The sequence below is a fragment of the Perna viridis genome, chromosome 2, assembly GCF_037379345.1.
Source record: "Perna viridis isolate PV_CMFRI_1.1 ecotype Kerala chromosome 2, ASM3737934v1, whole genome shotgun sequence".
Lineage (NCBI taxonomy): Eukaryota > Metazoa > Mollusca > Bivalvia > Mytilida > Mytilidae > Perna > Perna viridis.
The window spans coordinates 36,670,585-36,688,702 of NC_142446.1; the positions used below are offsets into that span (position 1 = coordinate 36,670,585).

General features: G+C 33.9%; 1 protein-coding gene across 1 annotated transcript in view; it reads right to left on the minus strand.

Annotated features, from left to right (window-relative positions):
* Positions 1-8,722: 8,722 nt before the first annotated feature.
* The window catches only part of LOC148624870 (uncharacterized), a 28,321-nt gene continuing 18,925 nt past the window's right edge, over positions 8,723-18,118 (minus strand). The window contains exons 17-23 of the mRNA XM_088571033.1: positions 17,836-18,014; positions 13,577-13,695; positions 12,495-12,623; positions 11,917-12,084; positions 11,283-11,444; positions 10,218-10,415; positions 8,723-9,386 (exon numbers count right to left, since the gene is read on the minus strand). Of these exons, the coding sequence (XP_088427159.1) occupies positions 9,211-9,386; positions 10,218-10,415; positions 11,283-11,444; positions 11,917-12,084; positions 12,495-12,623; positions 13,577-13,695; positions 17,836-18,014 (1,131 nt within the window). The 3' untranslated portion in view covers positions 8,723-9,210. The remainder of the gene's footprint in view (positions 9,387-10,217; positions 10,416-11,282; positions 11,445-11,916; positions 12,085-12,494; positions 12,624-13,576; positions 13,696-17,835; positions 18,015-18,118) is intronic.

Sequence of the window (18,118 nt, forward strand, 5' to 3'; positions counted from 1 at the left end):
TGACGGACTGAGGGGTTTCTTAAAGTCATCGGCTATCATTTATGGTCTCTCACGGATGGTGTTAAGCATCAGAGTGTTTACACAGTCCCCCGGCATAGTCACACCCGTGAATGTGGGTCATGGTGTTTTCGGGGAAATTAGTTGTCATGTGATTACGTTCATTCGTTAAATTGTTAAATTCATTAAAAGCACCACACGTGATTTAATATCGATCCGTGACCTAGTGATCCAATTAGTGATATACAACCTACTGCATTTGCTGAAATTTTAGATTTTGGTAAAGGGGGGGGGCAAAAAAAATTCTTAATAGGAACACCGGTGAGGATCACGAGGTGAGTTTTTTTCATAATTTAACACACAATTTTTTCAACAATTTTTTTCTAAGGCATCCTCTGGATCTTTGGCCCTCGAAATACTATTTGGGATAAAATCAATATTTACCAGTGCAAAAAATAAGTTATGTTTCCGATCAACATTAAAAAATTTTGTCGAGTCGGAAGGTAGGGATTTATTTTCATTTTTCTTTACATTTTGAAACGAAGTAAATCACCAAATCAGAATACAATGAAATACAAATCTGCAAAGACTAAACATTTAATAGACTCAGTCCACGGCCTAATCCCTTTTGGGATTCGTCGCTGGAGATGTTTTTTTTTTTGTTTTTTATTAAACATATCTCAAGCGTCGATTTCTAAAAAGGGATTATCCTCGGCCAAGAGCACACTCCCGGCATGTGTGTTTACAATCTATTATAAATATAAGCAACCAGTTTTTCTAACTCCTTTCCATCTATGATAGGAAAGAAATCTTTGGCTTTATTTTCTTCTTCAAAATTGCGTTTTATTAAGTTGAATATGGTCCATATTTCTTCACATTTTGCTGGAGGAAAAACTTAGGATCCAAGGTTAAATAGGACCTCCCTTCTACATATCTTTTATGGGTTTATGTTCCATACACGTACGCGTATATCATGCATATGAACTTTTTGACGTTTTGTTGCAAAACACATGGCATTTAGGAATCTGCTAAGTTCGGGTAGTTCCATTAGCTGCCCATTACTGTAACGTGAAGTTTCGGGGTTCTACATTATACATATAGAGGTTATGTACACGTAAAAGTACAGTGTACATGTAAGTACATTCCCAAGGAGATGTACGATTTTTAGTTTTTCTATATTGTACATGTCCGACTGCATGTGCTGACAACTCTTTATATGATTTTTAATTTATTAATTTTCTTTTAATGACTTCGTGTCAAAAAAGTAAAGTTTGTACATGTACATAAAATATAATTTAGTCTCCTTCATACTTAAATATTGTACACGTAAAAATAACTGAATTTTGTTAAATTGTGAGAAGATTTACAGGATTTAATGAAATAGAGATTCTAAAGAAAAATTAATGATAGTGTTGTGAAGTGCTGAATGCAGAAATAATACTGGCAGTGCCTCTGGATATATTGTACACAACTGCATAACAAGTACTGTAGTATACAGTTTTTGTCCAAGGAAACATTTTTCAGGCTACAAACGTATAATAACTATTTAGAAGTTGTATATATATAAACCAAACAGACATGCTACAATGGTAAATAAATTGGGGAAATAGTGTACGTGTAAATGAAATCAAATGATTAATTGATATATTTAATACAAGTTTGTTAATACATTGTATAGAAGTGAAATAATTCATCCTTCAAATGATAGCTCTTAAAAATCTTAATATAAAATAGATTGTTAATGTCAGTTTGTATGGATAAATAAGCTTGGTTCATGTATGGTCTTGTGCCACGTAAAACTATATCTATTATGATTTTGATGAGTCACTTTAGAGATATAAATTTTCTCTCGAGATTTCATTGCTTAATATTCTTTCCCATCATTTTCGGGACTGAAAACAAAGAACCCGATTTTTGCTTTTTGTTTCACAATGTCTGCTCTTCCAACGCTACATTCAGCCGTGTTAGCAGATCCTAAGCTTGATTTCTATTCTTCGACAACATAAATCGTTAAATATTGGTTTTCATATAGGTCAAATGAATTTCCATAGCCACAAAGCTTCAAGGAGTACTCAAATTAATACACAAAACTAATTATCTTCAATTAAGTCAAGTGAATTTCCATTACTATAGAACTTGGAATATATTCAGATAATATATCATTGCTTTAAAGACGCTTAAAAAATATTCAGAAAATCTTTGTCAGAATTCATCTTTTCTTTCTTTATTTCTTTTCCCTTATGTTTCATTTCTATCTTTTTCTTATGCATTCTTTCTTTATTAGTCCTGTTTCCTCCTTCTCTTTCTTTGTGTTTTCCCTCGTCTGCTTTCTCCATTCTCTCTGCTTCAACTCATTTTTTTCGTTATATCTTTTATTTATCATTTTTATGTGTGTTCTGGCTGTTTTTTCTTGGATTTTTTTTGCAATTCCTTGTCCCCTTTGTCTTTTGTCTTTACAATTTCTTTAAGTTGTTTGTTCTGGTTCTTACTGTAGCCCTGTGCAATAAAAGCAGACTGTTGCACAATTTACACATGTTGCATTATTTTTTACTAAGGGGATTAGTAGTCATAATTACTTTACTGTATCGGTTCTTACAGGTTTAAATCGACAAAACATCATTCAAAGGACTTATTACCAAACGAGTCATAATATCTGTTCACTTATAGATTTCGGTTAAGACAGGTTTCTGGTTCTTTCACGGTTCCATAAAAGGCATTTCTTGAAGTGTAGGTTCCAGACACATTTACTTGAATTAGGGGCAAGTTAACTACACATAAATTACTCATTATCACCCTCAAAGTTTGAAAACTACATTGACAAACCCTTTTTTTTCTGTTAATTGAAATGCAATGTCTCCTACTCCTTTTTGTGTCCCTTCATGGTAATCTGAAAGACAAGCAAGTGACAAAGTCCTTATCGAATTCATTTACACGACTCGGGCCTGAGCACTGAAATAAATTCGCAAATGGTATATCACATTAATACAACTTTATGTTGATAAAGGTAGAGTTTTTAAATTACAAATAATTATGTATTCAGATTCATAAAAATGTTTACTCATTTCTCCCATTGTCATTTCAACTTTGTCCTTTTTTCTATTGCCACCTCGAAAGTTAAAGTGGAAATGACATCTTGGCAGAACGGTTTGATTGCTTCGTCTTTGGTCAAGGTCACCTGAGGAAAATTTCAGGATCAAAATGATTCATCTGATGCGTTTGATGCATTGTATACATGGGAAAAGATGATGCGTTTGGTACATTGTATACATGGGGAAAGATCAAAATTGAAAAGAAGCAAAAGCCATAGTAATTTATTTACTGTAGCTTAATACTATCACAAAATATGGACACGTACATATATTACGAAGAACAAAAAACGCTTTCTTCCTATCTCCAAAAGCCAGTTTTTGATGATCAAATACAATTGAAAAATTCATTTTCGGTATAATACCTACTTTTATCTGATATCTAATACATGGTGGTCCAGAATCGGTTTCTCTTCCCTTATTAACGGCTTGGTGTCCTAAAATTTGACAAGTCAAATGATGTGACAACGGTAAAGGGAAACTACAACGTAAAGGCGATGTGTTATGTGATTCTGACCATACTGATGTCATGTAATATACTAGTACATGTATTCATATAATCATATTTAACTCGTCACATATTTTAGTATTTACAATGGACACCAATCTCCTTTTTTTTTACCTTCCCTCTTTATTGGCTTGACGTTTCTGATTTTATAGCTGGGCATGGCTTCTCTCGTCTGCTTCAGAGAGAAGTGGAAATCTCGTGCTGATATTGGTACCTGCTTTACGTGGACTTTTGTCCTTTCCCGTCGTTTTCGTTCCATGTCTGAAAATGAAAATTAAATCTGAAAAATTAAGATTTGTCCTAATTCAACGAAGATCGACCTGAAAATGTAAGACCAGCTACTGTGTTCTTTTTGCCAAAGACTCTGAAAGTATAAGTAGAGAGATGAGTATCGAGGCAATTCCGATAACAAATGACTAATAAAAAAAATGCATATATAATAAACAATGTTAAATTATAACACGAATGCAGTAAAACGTAACATAAAGTAAAGTAAAATATGCCTATTGAAAATATATATTAGGAACTTACTGAATTCGCCCAAAACCCACCTAATTATGTCCGTTTTAGCGATATGTAGATATTTTTGTTGCACGATGACAGGGCAATCAATCCTTCCCCAAAGAAAATGCACGTCTGTATTGTCTGAATAGTTCACCTATGGTGCGATCGCTAGCGACGTTGCTTTGTAACGTTAAGAATTCATGTAGACCTCACAAACGCATCGCGAATGCTTTCGATGGGGCATGGTTAATAGTCTTTTAAACGTAATGTAATGCCCAATCTGTGAATTTTATTTTAACTGAACAAGTGTGGACACAGACTGGTATTGCCCAAGAGGCAAGTATGGACGCAGACTGGTATTGCCCGAGAGGCAAGTATGGACGCAGACTGGTATTGCCCGAGAGGCAAGTATGGACGCAGACTGGTATTGCCTTGAGGCAAGTATGGACACAGACTGGTATTGCCCGAGAGGCAAGTATGGACGCAGACTTGTATTGCTCGAAGAGCAAATTTGAACATACATACGTTTTGTCTTGAATATGTATGCTTTGTCTAGAAAATTCCTTCATTTACTGATATCAATAATTGAATTATGCACATGTTGGTAAACATCCCTTAACATATGTTACTAAATATCTACTGACATCAATAAATATATATATATCAATGCTTCTTTCTTGAAGGTGTACTTGCACGGATGTCTTCGAAAACAGAGTGAATATGGACGACGACAAAACGGACGCCGCCGACGATGACGCCGCCGTCATCACCATACCAATATACGACCGCATTTTTTTTTGCGGTGACATATATAGGCAGATTCAGAGTTATGCATGCTCAATATCAATTCATTAAAAAGCCTGTCATTTACTTTTACTTAAGACCAAATTAGCAGTCAGTGTGTGTGATTTGCTAAGAATTTACATCTATAAGATCTTTGTTTTTTTTAGATTAGTCCTAGTTAAACAGTTCTCTATCAAAAGAGAAAAACACTGTAAAGTTTTCCCACTTACAGTCATGTACTCAAAAGAAAACATTCAAAATTCTTATGAATCATAATTACAATACCGGTATATGAAGGACTTTAACTAAGGCTAAATCCATCGATACTGGCTCACAGTTAACACTTCAAAATCAATATTTCAACTAAATCTTGTATCAAACAATTTTATCAACTTCTAAATAGTATGAAAAATGTTTCCTATACTATAGTACTTGTTTTGCAGCTGTATAAAAATATATCCAGAGGCAATGCCAGTATTATTTGGTTTCAGAACCAATATAACTTGCATGTTCAGTACTTCACTACATTGTCATTAACTTTAGAATCTCTATTTCATTAAATCGTGTAAATCTTCTTCACAGTTTAACAAAACTTATTTTTACGTGTGTAGTATGTAATAATGCCTTGATACTTAATAAAACCCCCACCTTTTTAACAAATGTTGAAGTATGAATGTGACTAAAATTATATTTTTATGTACATGAACAAACTTTAAAGTTACTTTATTGGCACGAAGTCAAACACAAATGCTTTAATCAAAAATCATATTAAGAGTGGTCAGTACATGCAGTCTGACATATACATATAATTACAGCAAAACTAAACATCGTCGGAGCTTCTGGGGATGTACTTACACGTACAATGTACTTTTACGTTTACATAATATCTGTATGTATAATGTAGAGTCCCTGAAACTTCATGTTACAGTAATGGGCAGCTAATTGGACTATCCTAACTCAACAGATTCCTCAATGCCATGAGTTTTGCAACAAAATAGCTTGACAGACAACCTTTAGCACTGCTGGAGTAATAAATAGACCATCATATTAGGCCTTAAAATATGTCATGTTTCCGGTCACCCTACCGACCCTCCTTCAGACCCCTACCCAAGTTTTTATTTGTTATTTTGAAAAAAAAAATATAAAGTCTGCCGATTGTCTTTCAGAAAAAAAAGTAGAATATAAAGCCATATATGTTCTTTTTCTATCCTAGATGGAAAAAAAGAAAGAGAAATATTGGTTGTTATATTCAGATTCGATTGTAAACACACATGCCGTGAGTGTGCTCTTGGTCGTGGACAACCCCTTTTGGAATTCGGCACTTGAATTAAATATTTTTTTGTTTTGACCACCACCGTCAAAACAAAAAAAATATCTCAAGAGTCGAATCCCAAAAGGGATTAGGCCGTGGACTAAGTCTATCAGTTTAGCATATTTGGTTCATTGTATTCTAAGTTTGTTGTCACTATGACTTATTCCATTTAAAAAAAATTAATAAAAATAAATCCCTACCTACCGACCCGACAAGATTTTAGAATGGGGATCGGAAACAACATTATTTTTTTTTCAGCCTAGAAGATTTCTCATCAATTGACTGGCGTGCACCATTAAGTTGACCTATCTTTCTGCCTTACATGCACTTGGAAGTATTGATTTTATCCCAAAAAGTAGTTTGCTGGGTCAAAGGGTCTTAAAGCTGCATTTGCTGTCGTTTTGGTAAATTTTTGTTACTGTTGAAATATGCCTCAACTTTGAATTTTTTCTACTAAATTGTACTTTTCCTGTATAATTTCACTTGATATCCACGTCAAATAAAATGCATTTAATATATGAAATAGGTGTCGATATAATTATTGTCTTGCAAGACAAAAAAGTCGACCAAGATAAATACGTATGCATGTAACTTCTGGTGACCTTAATCCGCGCATGTGCTGTAAGGGTCGATTCTTTAAAAAAAAATGGAAAGTGGAAGTGGTTAATCAACGGCAAGGAAGACCGACGGACTGAAGCCGTAAAAAGTTCGAATGTAATGCAAGGATCCTTTTGTAATTTACATATTGTGATATGATGTGGCACAAATATGGTCAGTAATTGTTATTATTTATTATTATTATTGTTGGTATTTGAAAACTAATCAAGGAATAGATCAAATGAAAATGTAAACAAGATACATGCTTACCTGTGTATCCATTATTATTATTTTTTAACTCGGATGAATATACTGTCGGCAGCCTCCGGAAGTAATGGCGAAAAATAATTTGATCAGAGCTGTCGATCATCTTTGATTAAAAAAAATGTTGTATTCACAATATTCTGTAGGTATTATCAGCATTTATTGCTTCAATTGCATTACTACAAACTTATTTCATTGAATCAGCAAAATTCAGTAGAATCAGAACTGAACAAATTTGGCAGCTAATGCAGCTTTAAGATTTTTAAACCTATGATTTTAGAATTCCGAGCAGTGATATGAACTAGTTTTGCATACATAAGGCCCCGTTTTTTTATTGGAATGTATCATTATGCAGTGTGTGAAACCTTTCTATGAATAATCTTTATGTATACATGTACACATATTTGCTTTGTTAAACTGTTTTTTTTTTTTTTATCATGATCATAGTCACGGCGAGCTTATCAAAAGTAAAATAAAACCCGTTACTTTTTTTTCTTTTTCTTTTCTTTTCCCTTTTTCCGATTTCAATGAAATTTTCGCTTTTGTTTTTGTCATTAAATTAAGTTTGTTCATGATCTGGCAAATAAGCCAAAAGCTTCCAAGTTATCACAGGGTGTCATTTTTTTCTGCGACTCTCCCTACTCATATATATCACGGAATTTCACCAAGCTCCACAAAGGCCAGACGTTCGTTTCCGCTCTTACTAAATGCTGCAGATAGGCTTTTCGAAATTCTCGGGCATTGTTCAAATTATACGTGTCGTTTGACAACATAGCGTAAAATCATTCACTTTTCCCCGACTTTGGGAGATTCTTGCCTGTTCTGATAGGGCTGGCTGCTGCGTCTAGAATGAATTTCAAACGTCAGACGCTATTCGGATCTTGGGAATTTCACAAGATTATAGGCTTTTGTCGGAATGAATAAAACAATCGTTAAAAGCCGTTCCTCCTGAATAAAGTAGACAACGTATGATTTATGTTTTCATATCCTTTATATAAATTGATAACCTTCTAATTCTGCCTGTATGTGTGGATTTCATAAATACTTGTTCTAAAAATGTTCATAGAATTAACTTTTGAGAAAAGTTCTAGTTTCCATGGGATAATTTTCTGGCAACATTGAAAAATGCTTGACAACAACTTCATCAGCACCATACTAGGCTTGCTGTGTTATATTGCACTATAAAGTAGTAGTGTTGTATATAATGGCTTTTTTCCTCCGTACAAAATAACAGATCCAATAACCCCATGACATCTTCCAACATGTATAGAGGGAGAAATTGAGCACAATGCAATGAACAAAAATCCAAGACGAAGATATTAGCTTTCTTAATTAATGAAGTAGCAACTCTATCCATAAGTAAAGTAAAAAGTATGATTTTACATCCAGAATATATGTGTATATGTTTATATACTTTTTCTGTATTGATTAAAATTATAATCAAAGCTAGATACTTGTAAAGTTTCGTGAACTTACATGTAAAGAAATCAAAATATATTTTGTGATATTTGAATAAAAAAAACTCTTATATACTGAAAATATTCTAAAACGGTGAATGGCTACTGAGCCTTGTTTGCATTTCATAATTAAGAAGCAAGCAGCTATGTTTACCTAATGCAAAAAGGCAAACACAAGACAGATTTTTTTATATATATTTTGCAAAAAATCATCTTTTTCATAAGCTAAAATTGTCTTAGGTCGGTAATAATATATCTTCATATATACTCTCTTTGCTTTATCTGTATATACTTTTCACTCTTTTCTTTAAGTACCAGTCGATAAAATTGTGTAAAAAATCTCTCCGAACAAACGGTCCTAATGCTATATTTTACGTAACGATAGTCCTGTATTCAATCCGTATTTTTGAGATCTCCCAAATCAAACCAAATTAAAACGATTACTCTTGCAAAAAGCCAATTTCATACACAATTTATATAATGACTATCTCAAATTAAAAGTGCAACGACCAAATGACAAACTAAGACTAGTTACGTAGTTTTTTGAATTAGAAATAAAAGTGAATTTTATCGGTTTCTGAAATTCATGAATCACCTCTGATTTTGTAAAGACTGGTAATCAATTATTCAACTTAATATTCATATTCAATTGTCCGAAATCCCGTCTTGTCCGAGTATGGTTTCTTCTTTTAATATAACAAGTTAATGAGGCTGGCGCCCGATTGTCGTTTTCTTACGAATGTGGTCCCTAATGCTGGAATGCAATCTCAACTTTGTAAGTACTTTATTTTCAGAAATTCTATCATCCGGATATCGATTCTTCCTTAAGACCAATTTCTTCAACATTCGTTCAATATTGTTCGGTTTTTCTTCTTTACCTACAATATGTACTAAGGTCCAGTTAAATGTGTTATATAAAACAGAGTTTACAACAGTTTTTGTTTTGTTTTGTTTTGTTTTGTTCCGAATTTCCTCTGATCCTGTAATACTCCTCTATTTTATTTGGATATTGATATGTCGGGTGGGGTCAGAACGATGTACCATACAAAAAGTTGGAGATTCAGCGGTACAGGGGCGGGTCCGGATAAGGGTGTAATGGGCGTAACCCACCTTTTTAAATATGTCATGATCTGGTATCCTTTTATATCGATTCTCGTAACTACGCCTTCCCTTCTTAAAATCCTGTATCCGCCCCTGGCGGAGTACCGCCCTTCAACCGCTTTGTTACGATTTTCAAGTTAAAATCGTGCATGTCACATTTACCTCGTTTGATTCCGGAATCATTTTTATGTATGATGAAACCATATTTGCTACATAAGTTGTATTTTTATCAGAATTATGAAATATTTTGTTAGATTCCGATTTTCAAAATCGTGTCTGCTCCATTTCGAACGAAAAGTAACAAGCTCCGCCTACTAGGAAATTCGGACTATATCTATACGCTCGCTGTAAAGTAACTGTTAGTCCAAAGCTGTTATAATACATGGAAGAAGTTGATCATGACCTGTTCATTGTATATAGTAGAAAACTGATTCCTTTGGGTTTGTGCTTTAACATTGAAGATGCAATGACACAATATAGGTATTCAACAGTCAATAGAATGAACAAACACAGGAAAATATGCTTTCGTTGAGGGATCTTCTTGTTTTTTTAAAGCTCATGCTTGTCAACGTGTGATCACATACGCAGTGATTTAAGACAAAACTTACACTCACTTGCCTGTCCTGTACCTCCCCTCAGTTCATCACTGCAGTCAAGTTCATCTGAGCTATCCTGACAGTCAACGTACAAATCACACCTAAATTCTTCAGCAATACACTGGCCGTAAGTTTTACAATGAAATTGGTCAGAGTCGCATTCCCAATCAATATCCGTTCCATTTTCATGTTGTTCAGATGTCATTTCTGCTGATGAAATACGTGCAACTTAGGGTAAAGAGTAATTAGGGAACCAAGATTATAGGAAAAATTAAAAGAATGAAGTCCAGGGACAAAGACCAGACATGGAAAACAAGACACACACACACAACACAGGTCAGACTTTGTAAAATAACAAAAAATAGTGCACACAAAGCAGCAAAAGTAAATGAAATCTTTTACGTTTGAAAATGTTTTGCTAATTATTTAAGAAGAATAGCTAGAAAACAGATTATCTGAATATTTTTATAACCGCAAGATGATACGTTTAATTGTTTTCACTTGAAAAGTTGTTTTTTTTTTTTTTATTTTGTTGGCCAGAACATGTCTAAGCTTAAAAAATAGGTAAATGAACCAGATACGTCACTAAAATAGAAAATAAATTATAAGATTGTATATCTAAAAGAGTAATCAAGGGAACCAAGGCCACAGCGGTAATCAAAAGAATGTAATCCAGGGACAAAGACCAGACATGGAAAACAGACATACACAACAAAGAACATAAAGTAACTAAAATCATACATAGAAAGTAACAAAAGTAAATGAGCAACTCGGACTCCACTAAAAACTGGGAGCATGGACCAGGTGCACCGGTAGGGTAAGCGTCCTAGGATTTTATCTCAACTATATACGAATGATAAAATATACATACATTGTACACGGATACTACCACGGATTGTTAATGTATCTGGTCTTACGTGTACCAGATATTCAAAAAGATTTAATGTATAATTGGTGTCTGTGGGTGAATTTCAAAATACAAGTACTTTGTTTTGCCTCTTCATAGCTCGATGTTCTGTACATCGAACTAACTCTAAAGTGAATCAATTACAAATCAATATGTTCATGTGTCCTTACTATCAGTCTCGTCCCAAACATCACAACTGGCTTCGTCAGAGGCATCCAGACAATCTACAAAGAAGTCGCATTCATAATCCCATGGAATACATTCATCGTCCATAGCACACTGGAACTCGTCGAGTGTACATTTTCTTGCTTTTGTTGGATTCTGGGTTGACGCTATATTTAAAAAAATAGGATAGTGCTATGTCAAATTAAAAATGTTGAAGCCAAACGGGTTACATGAAAATAACCCAATTTGGAAACCCAAATATGTAACTTTTTGTGACTCTTTTTCTAGTTTAGAATATCGCTTTCCCCTTTCACCTTGGTAACAAAACACTTGTTTATATATAAATAAAAAAGTTTGGAATGATGATTTGCATTATACATTGATAGTATCTCCTGTTTTATATCACTTTTATATGATTTATATCTTTATCAAACTATTGTGACTTTATGAACGTGAAAATTGTGAATAAAATGTATCAATTTATGCATTGTACTGGTTTTCGCTATTTTCTCGTTGGGCAAATACGCGCAAAATAAAATAGTATCTACGCGATTAGTTTTTCACAATATTTTTCAAAACTGCGAATTCAATATCCGCGGATGCGTACCCACAAAAATCAATACGACTACAGTATCTTACGTCCTGGTGTAACCCCTCCACCACCCATGGTACCGCTATCATCGCCACAAAATGCTTCATCGGAGTAATCTGAACAGTCTGGATAATTATTACATTTGAAATTCTTGGGGAAGCATTGTCTATTACACTCGAACTCATCTTCTGTGCATTGGATTGTTAGAGTATTATCTGTATGGAATAATAAAAACATGTTCAAATGTTTAAAAAAAAACATGGTGCAAAAGGTCAAGTGAGGCGACAGTAAAATTATCATGTATCATGTAAATGCATCACAAGTTATAAATGAATTTAAAAGTTTACCCATTTCGCCCTCCTTTAACATTGTTTTAGTCTTTCCTTCCATTCAATATATTATCCTCAATCTACTTGATCTTGTTTTTGCTTTCCATAGTTGCAGTTGCGTACACAGTTCATAACTGACATCTACCTTTAGTTTACATGTAGCTTAATTATGAATTTTACACATAGAACTAAAATCATTTAAAACACATACACGTACACATACAGATAGACAACTGCCAAAAAAATTACCATGTTTCACTTGTAGGCTTTTCCATCAATGGTACAAATTACATTACCTGTACATCCGCGTTCGTCACTACCGTCTGGACAGTCCAATATTCGGTCACATTTCCAGGAATCGTGGATACAGGTGTTGCCGCTGTCACATGGTGAATACTTGAATGGACATTGCGTTGAAATGGGTTCTATGAAAGATATAGATAATTACAGTTGTGAATTAAAAGTACCATGAACCCATGCAATGTCCACGTTGCAGGGTTACCCGATAGTTAAGATGACCATTAACCGTAATGTTTGACGAATGATTTTCTTTACTCTTTTTGTATGGAACGCCGTAGCTGTCTTATGTTAAATGATTTATTATATGCTGTTTGAAATTATTTATATGCTGCGGGTTTGTTACATTGTACATGTATTATATGTTGGGGTTCCATTATTATATGTTTTGGTTCCAAGATTAAATGATGTGGTTTCATTATTGTATGCTGTGGGTTTAATATTATGTGCTATGGTTCTATTCCGGAATACCGGTACATGCATTTATTTTTTTTACTAGACCCGACGGAGGAAAATGGCCGGTTCTATTACCGAAATACTATATCAGAACGTTACTTACAAAAGGCAGTGGACAAATTAACTCATCAACTGATTTACCTCCATTTTTGTTGCTTTGTAGAGCATTAAATGCAAAGAACCACAGCATATAATAATGGTACCACAACATATAAGTACAAACCAACAGCATTAAACAAACCATTGTTGTGACGTCAGCCTATTTTTTAACAGTGGATTCTTATTTTTTATGAAACGACGGTGGACAAGCAGTAGACAAAACTTACCAAAAATAACTCAGTGAGTAATTTTTAGAAAGTGTAAGCCGTTGCTCGATTTATTGGTTTCCCATTATTACCACTAGTCCAAAAAGAACTAATGAAAACGTTCTGTCATTTTTATTAACGTTGACTTCCGAATTTCCAACCATTCAACATTAGACAGCTATATGTACAGTGTTCCATATTTTTGTATTCATTTGTTTTGTGTTATTTGACCAAAAAATTTGTATGGTCATTCTCTTTAACTAAATGTTTTCCAGTGTTTTATTTCCTGCTTGTAAATTGATCAATAAACCAATGCTTACCCGCATATTTATGTTGCACAACAAATCCAAACGTAACTCCTATAAGACAGAACAGTGCTAGCCAAGTATTTGCTACCATCATGCAAAATGCATTTGCGCTAGATTTCAGGCTATAAATACTGTTGATCTAAGCATAGGTGCATTTGACATTTCGAATGTCTAAGCGAGATTGAACGTTCGCTGACGTGATGAAAATAGTAAACAAAATACCTTTGATTTTGTACTTTAATAATTGTATAGAAATTCGAATTTATATGAGTTTTCACATAACAACATGCCACTTTTAATTTCCCTACTAACGATAGGTACGGTTGATCTTCAATAAATTTTTCTTCAAATGTTGTGGCATTTTGTATTGTACTAATCAGTCACACGAAATTAGATGTCAATTATAGAGGGCTTTAACTTCTGCGGTTTTCAGATTATATATATACAGGTTCTAACAAGGTATAAAATGTTCTTCTCACGTGTACAAACATGCTGTGGTACTAATATATAATACCACTAAATTGACGAAAGGACGGACATTTTAGTTAAGAGGGGATAGATGCAACAATAGTAGAAATAATGCACTAGGGTTACACTGTTTCCCATAGAATTGAAAATCTGATGAATGTGATATGTTTCTAACTATGCCTATTACTCATTAGACTGAAAGGTTCGGTTGCGAAGGTGTATTATTAAAAGGGAAGGAAACTTTTAATTGTTAATTCTCGCACTCTTTTTTTCAACTTTATTATAGTTTTCTTGCAGTTGTTTCAATTTTTTTTTAAGATAAGAGAAAAACGAAAACAATAACTTTGATGCTAAATTTTAAATTTGTGAAAAATTAACTGGATTTTTTTCTTTGCAAAATATTTGCGAAACCTTCACATATAATAATTTTAACATTATAAAGGCAATGTATGGGAACACGCCTATTCATTGAAGTAATCTCGGCGATGGTCTGACAGGTACATAACTATTCTGTATATCAGTCGGTACAATATATAATACATGTAATAGCAATCCGGTTCTTACTCCAGCAGTGCTAGAGGTTGACTGGAAAGCTATTTTCTGACTTGGTGCCATCCTAACCTCTAGCATCTGACATGTAGAAAGCCATCGCAAATATGAATAAGCTAAATATGTGTTTTAAAATATTTTCAGTCTTTTGTTTACATAAAAGAAGTTTAACCCACCGGAAATCAAGCGATAAAAATCCGTATTTTTTTTGTAAAATACCCAGAAAACATTTGTAATGAAGACAGTTATCAAAGTGACCAGCCATTTTGAATAACGTTGGTAAAGGCAATTCGTTAGTTAATTTAACATTTTCGTTTCGCAAATTAAAATCCATAAATTTATCAACCGGATGTACGCATTCAACATGCTGAAAACCAAATGTGAAGTACATTTAAACTTTTTTTTACAAGATTTCCAGGATTGCTGGATTTTCTCATCAGGTAGGTCATTTTTTTCTTCGGTTTAATTATCTTCTCCCGTGTGAGAGTAAAGAAACTGTATAAAATGTTTTAAATGGTTAATATTTAACTATAATAATTCTGCCGATTTCAAAGAAGGTCGGAAAGAGCGATATGCAATATGGTACTCGAAAGTAAGAGGTTGGAGTATCGAGGAACGGAATTTCCACCTCTTATGTTGTAGGATTAGTCAGAAAGTAGCTTGACAGACAACCTGTAGCACTGTTGGAGTACTATTACATGTATATACATATCTGACGTCAAACTTTTACTTAAATATCATGTTGTACGGTAATACACCCATACTTAGTCATTCATGAGCATTCGTGTCTAACTCGTATGCAGTTACAAATAACTCTTAACTGTTACAACCCGTAGTCATTCGCTGGCATTTGTATCGATTCGAAAAAGGAGATGAAATTTATTTGGTATATTTAAAAAAAAATTAAATGCATGTCCACAAATTTTTTTAAAATTTTTTTATTAGTAAAGAGCTCGGAAACTACTAACCATTCGTAAGGCACCGTTAAACAACCTGTTTGGTTTGCTATTTTTGCGATTTTTTTACGATTTTTTACGAGTCATCTACGAATGACTGTGAGTAGTCAACAATAGTTTTTCGATGGATAAACGAATAAACACGAATTAAAGAGAGCAGTTTGTGGATATATAGGAATACTTTGCCCAGGGCGGAGAGCGTTGGGCTGTCGTAGCTAGTAGGGGATAAGTCGAAAGATTTTTTGTATAGTAAAACATGGTCAAATGTTCAATTGAAGAGTGCATGGGGCTATTTGGCTTGAATTTATATGGCAAAGTGCAACTTCATTGAAAATCATTACCATTAGTAAAAACTCGTAACACAACTGCGAGTATTTACCAGTAACGCTATTGTAACCATTCGCGTTTCGTTAATTACGTGAACGGAAAAAGTACAATGCTTTCGCAATTATTATTATTATTATTATTATTATTATTATTATTAATTATATTTCATTTTATTTTATTTAGGGTTTTTGAGTTTTATTTGTGTACAACGAAGAACTGTATAAAAATATGGTTCTTAAATTAATGCCGTCCCCTAGGTTTTATGAGCAACTCGGCGGGTGTATTTAGAAAAGCAGAGGACGCTTACCCTACCGGTGCACCTGGTCCATGCTCCCAGTTTTAAGTGGAGTCCGAGTTTATCATTTGCTTTTGTTACTTTGTATGTATGATTCTAGTTACTTTATGTTTTTGTTATGTATGTCTGTTTTCCATGTCTGGTCTTACCGCTAATACCTTGGTTCCCTTGATTATTCTTGCAAGGAGTTCCCCATTACACGGGACTAAATACGAACGGTACAGATATATAATTCTTCAGATCTCAGTTAATAACTGACAATTCTTGCTTACAGTGTTGTGTTCTGTACCACAGAATAAAATGATAACAATTGATGTCAAATTGCAGTTTAGAAATACTTCCTGTGTGCGATAGATGGTCCAGACTCATCATATTCTTATTTGCCTATCCACATCTGTTGGAAGGTTGATAATAAGGCTAAGATAGAACCATCAATCCAGATTGAGTATTTTCTTTCTGATGGAGCAATGATTTCAAGGAGCAAGTGCGGCGATTTCTTTCTGCATTCTTTACAATATCGTATGCATTCGTTATCTACCCTTATTTAATCGAAATGAATCCTTTTTTAGTGATCGTTCATACTCGATACTAATCGTATTGCACTCGCAAAGATTCGTATTAGATTTACAAATCTTGTAAATATTTGAAATTCGTATGGAGTTGTAAGAAAGATTCGTGTTTGTGAAGGGAGTATACCAATAACTATTACTGTTCGTATTTAATCGTAATGATTCGTGAACTGCTTTTATATACACTTCGCATTTGTAAAGTGATCGTTCATAGTCGTTAATAATTCACAAGGATTCGTGTTAGTTTTGCGAATCTTGTAAATTTTTTATTCGTAAAGAAAGTTCGGGTAGGTGATAGGTATATCAAGGAATATCATGTAACATGAGACAGTTATTCGCTACCTGAAACGCTCCAGAAGAAACAAAAGTTTCAGGAATGCTTGGCATGATCAGCCTTTTGTCCGAAGAGCCGCATATTCGTGAGAGTCTGCTGATGACAAAAAAATTATTCGACAGTACGGTGCCTTTTTATCTATTTCAGAAGCCGGGCGCCCCTTTCCGACATCTTTTCACAAGTCCAGAGCATACATTGTTAGTAGTTGCTCAGTGATCCAGAGACTTTGTAAAAAAAACTATTAGCGTTATTACTTAATTGGTGGACAGTTTTAAAACCTCCTTACTAGATGGAACTTTTTGCAAGTAATTATGAACTCTAGTAATTGTGTGAATCAGAGCAATGTGTATTTCTACCTAAAACAACGAATTTTTGTCATAATTAACTTAACAAAGACTTACAATATTGAATGAAAAAAACTCTCACCTTTTTTACGTGGACAGTACTTGATCAAGCCATTCATATTGCAAATAAAATAATAGTAATATACATGTATATTTGTATATTCAAATAATATATGATACAACATATTAAACTCAGAACGTCATTTAACATGTCATTTTATCTGATATCACGAACTGATCATGACTCTGTGCCATCTTACTGAAATGGCTAACATGTAAAGAAAAAAAACACCATCCCTTTTTTACTCGTCTTATAAAACATATTATAAGTGAAACGGACAAGTAGGGTAGTGCATTTACACTAACGGTCCCATAAAAAAAAACTGATCGTCCCGTACAGGTTAAGTCAAGCATATCGCTACCATTCACTCATTCATCTCTAAATCGTACTCGAAAACTTCCACTTGAGTTTCCATATACTCAGAACCACCATCACTACTACTCTCATCCTCTTCGTCATTCGCCTCTCCCTCTTCGTCGCTTGTCGCCTCCTCTCCTGTAAGATCGACAACAGTTGTATCTTTCTCTGTTGTTGTCACACGGTCGTCCTTAATTTGCATGGAAAAATGTAGGTGTCATTGTTTCCTCATCTTTCTGTTCAGGCGTTGTCTGAATCCCTTCACTTTTCAATGTGGTTATCTTTGGGTCAGCA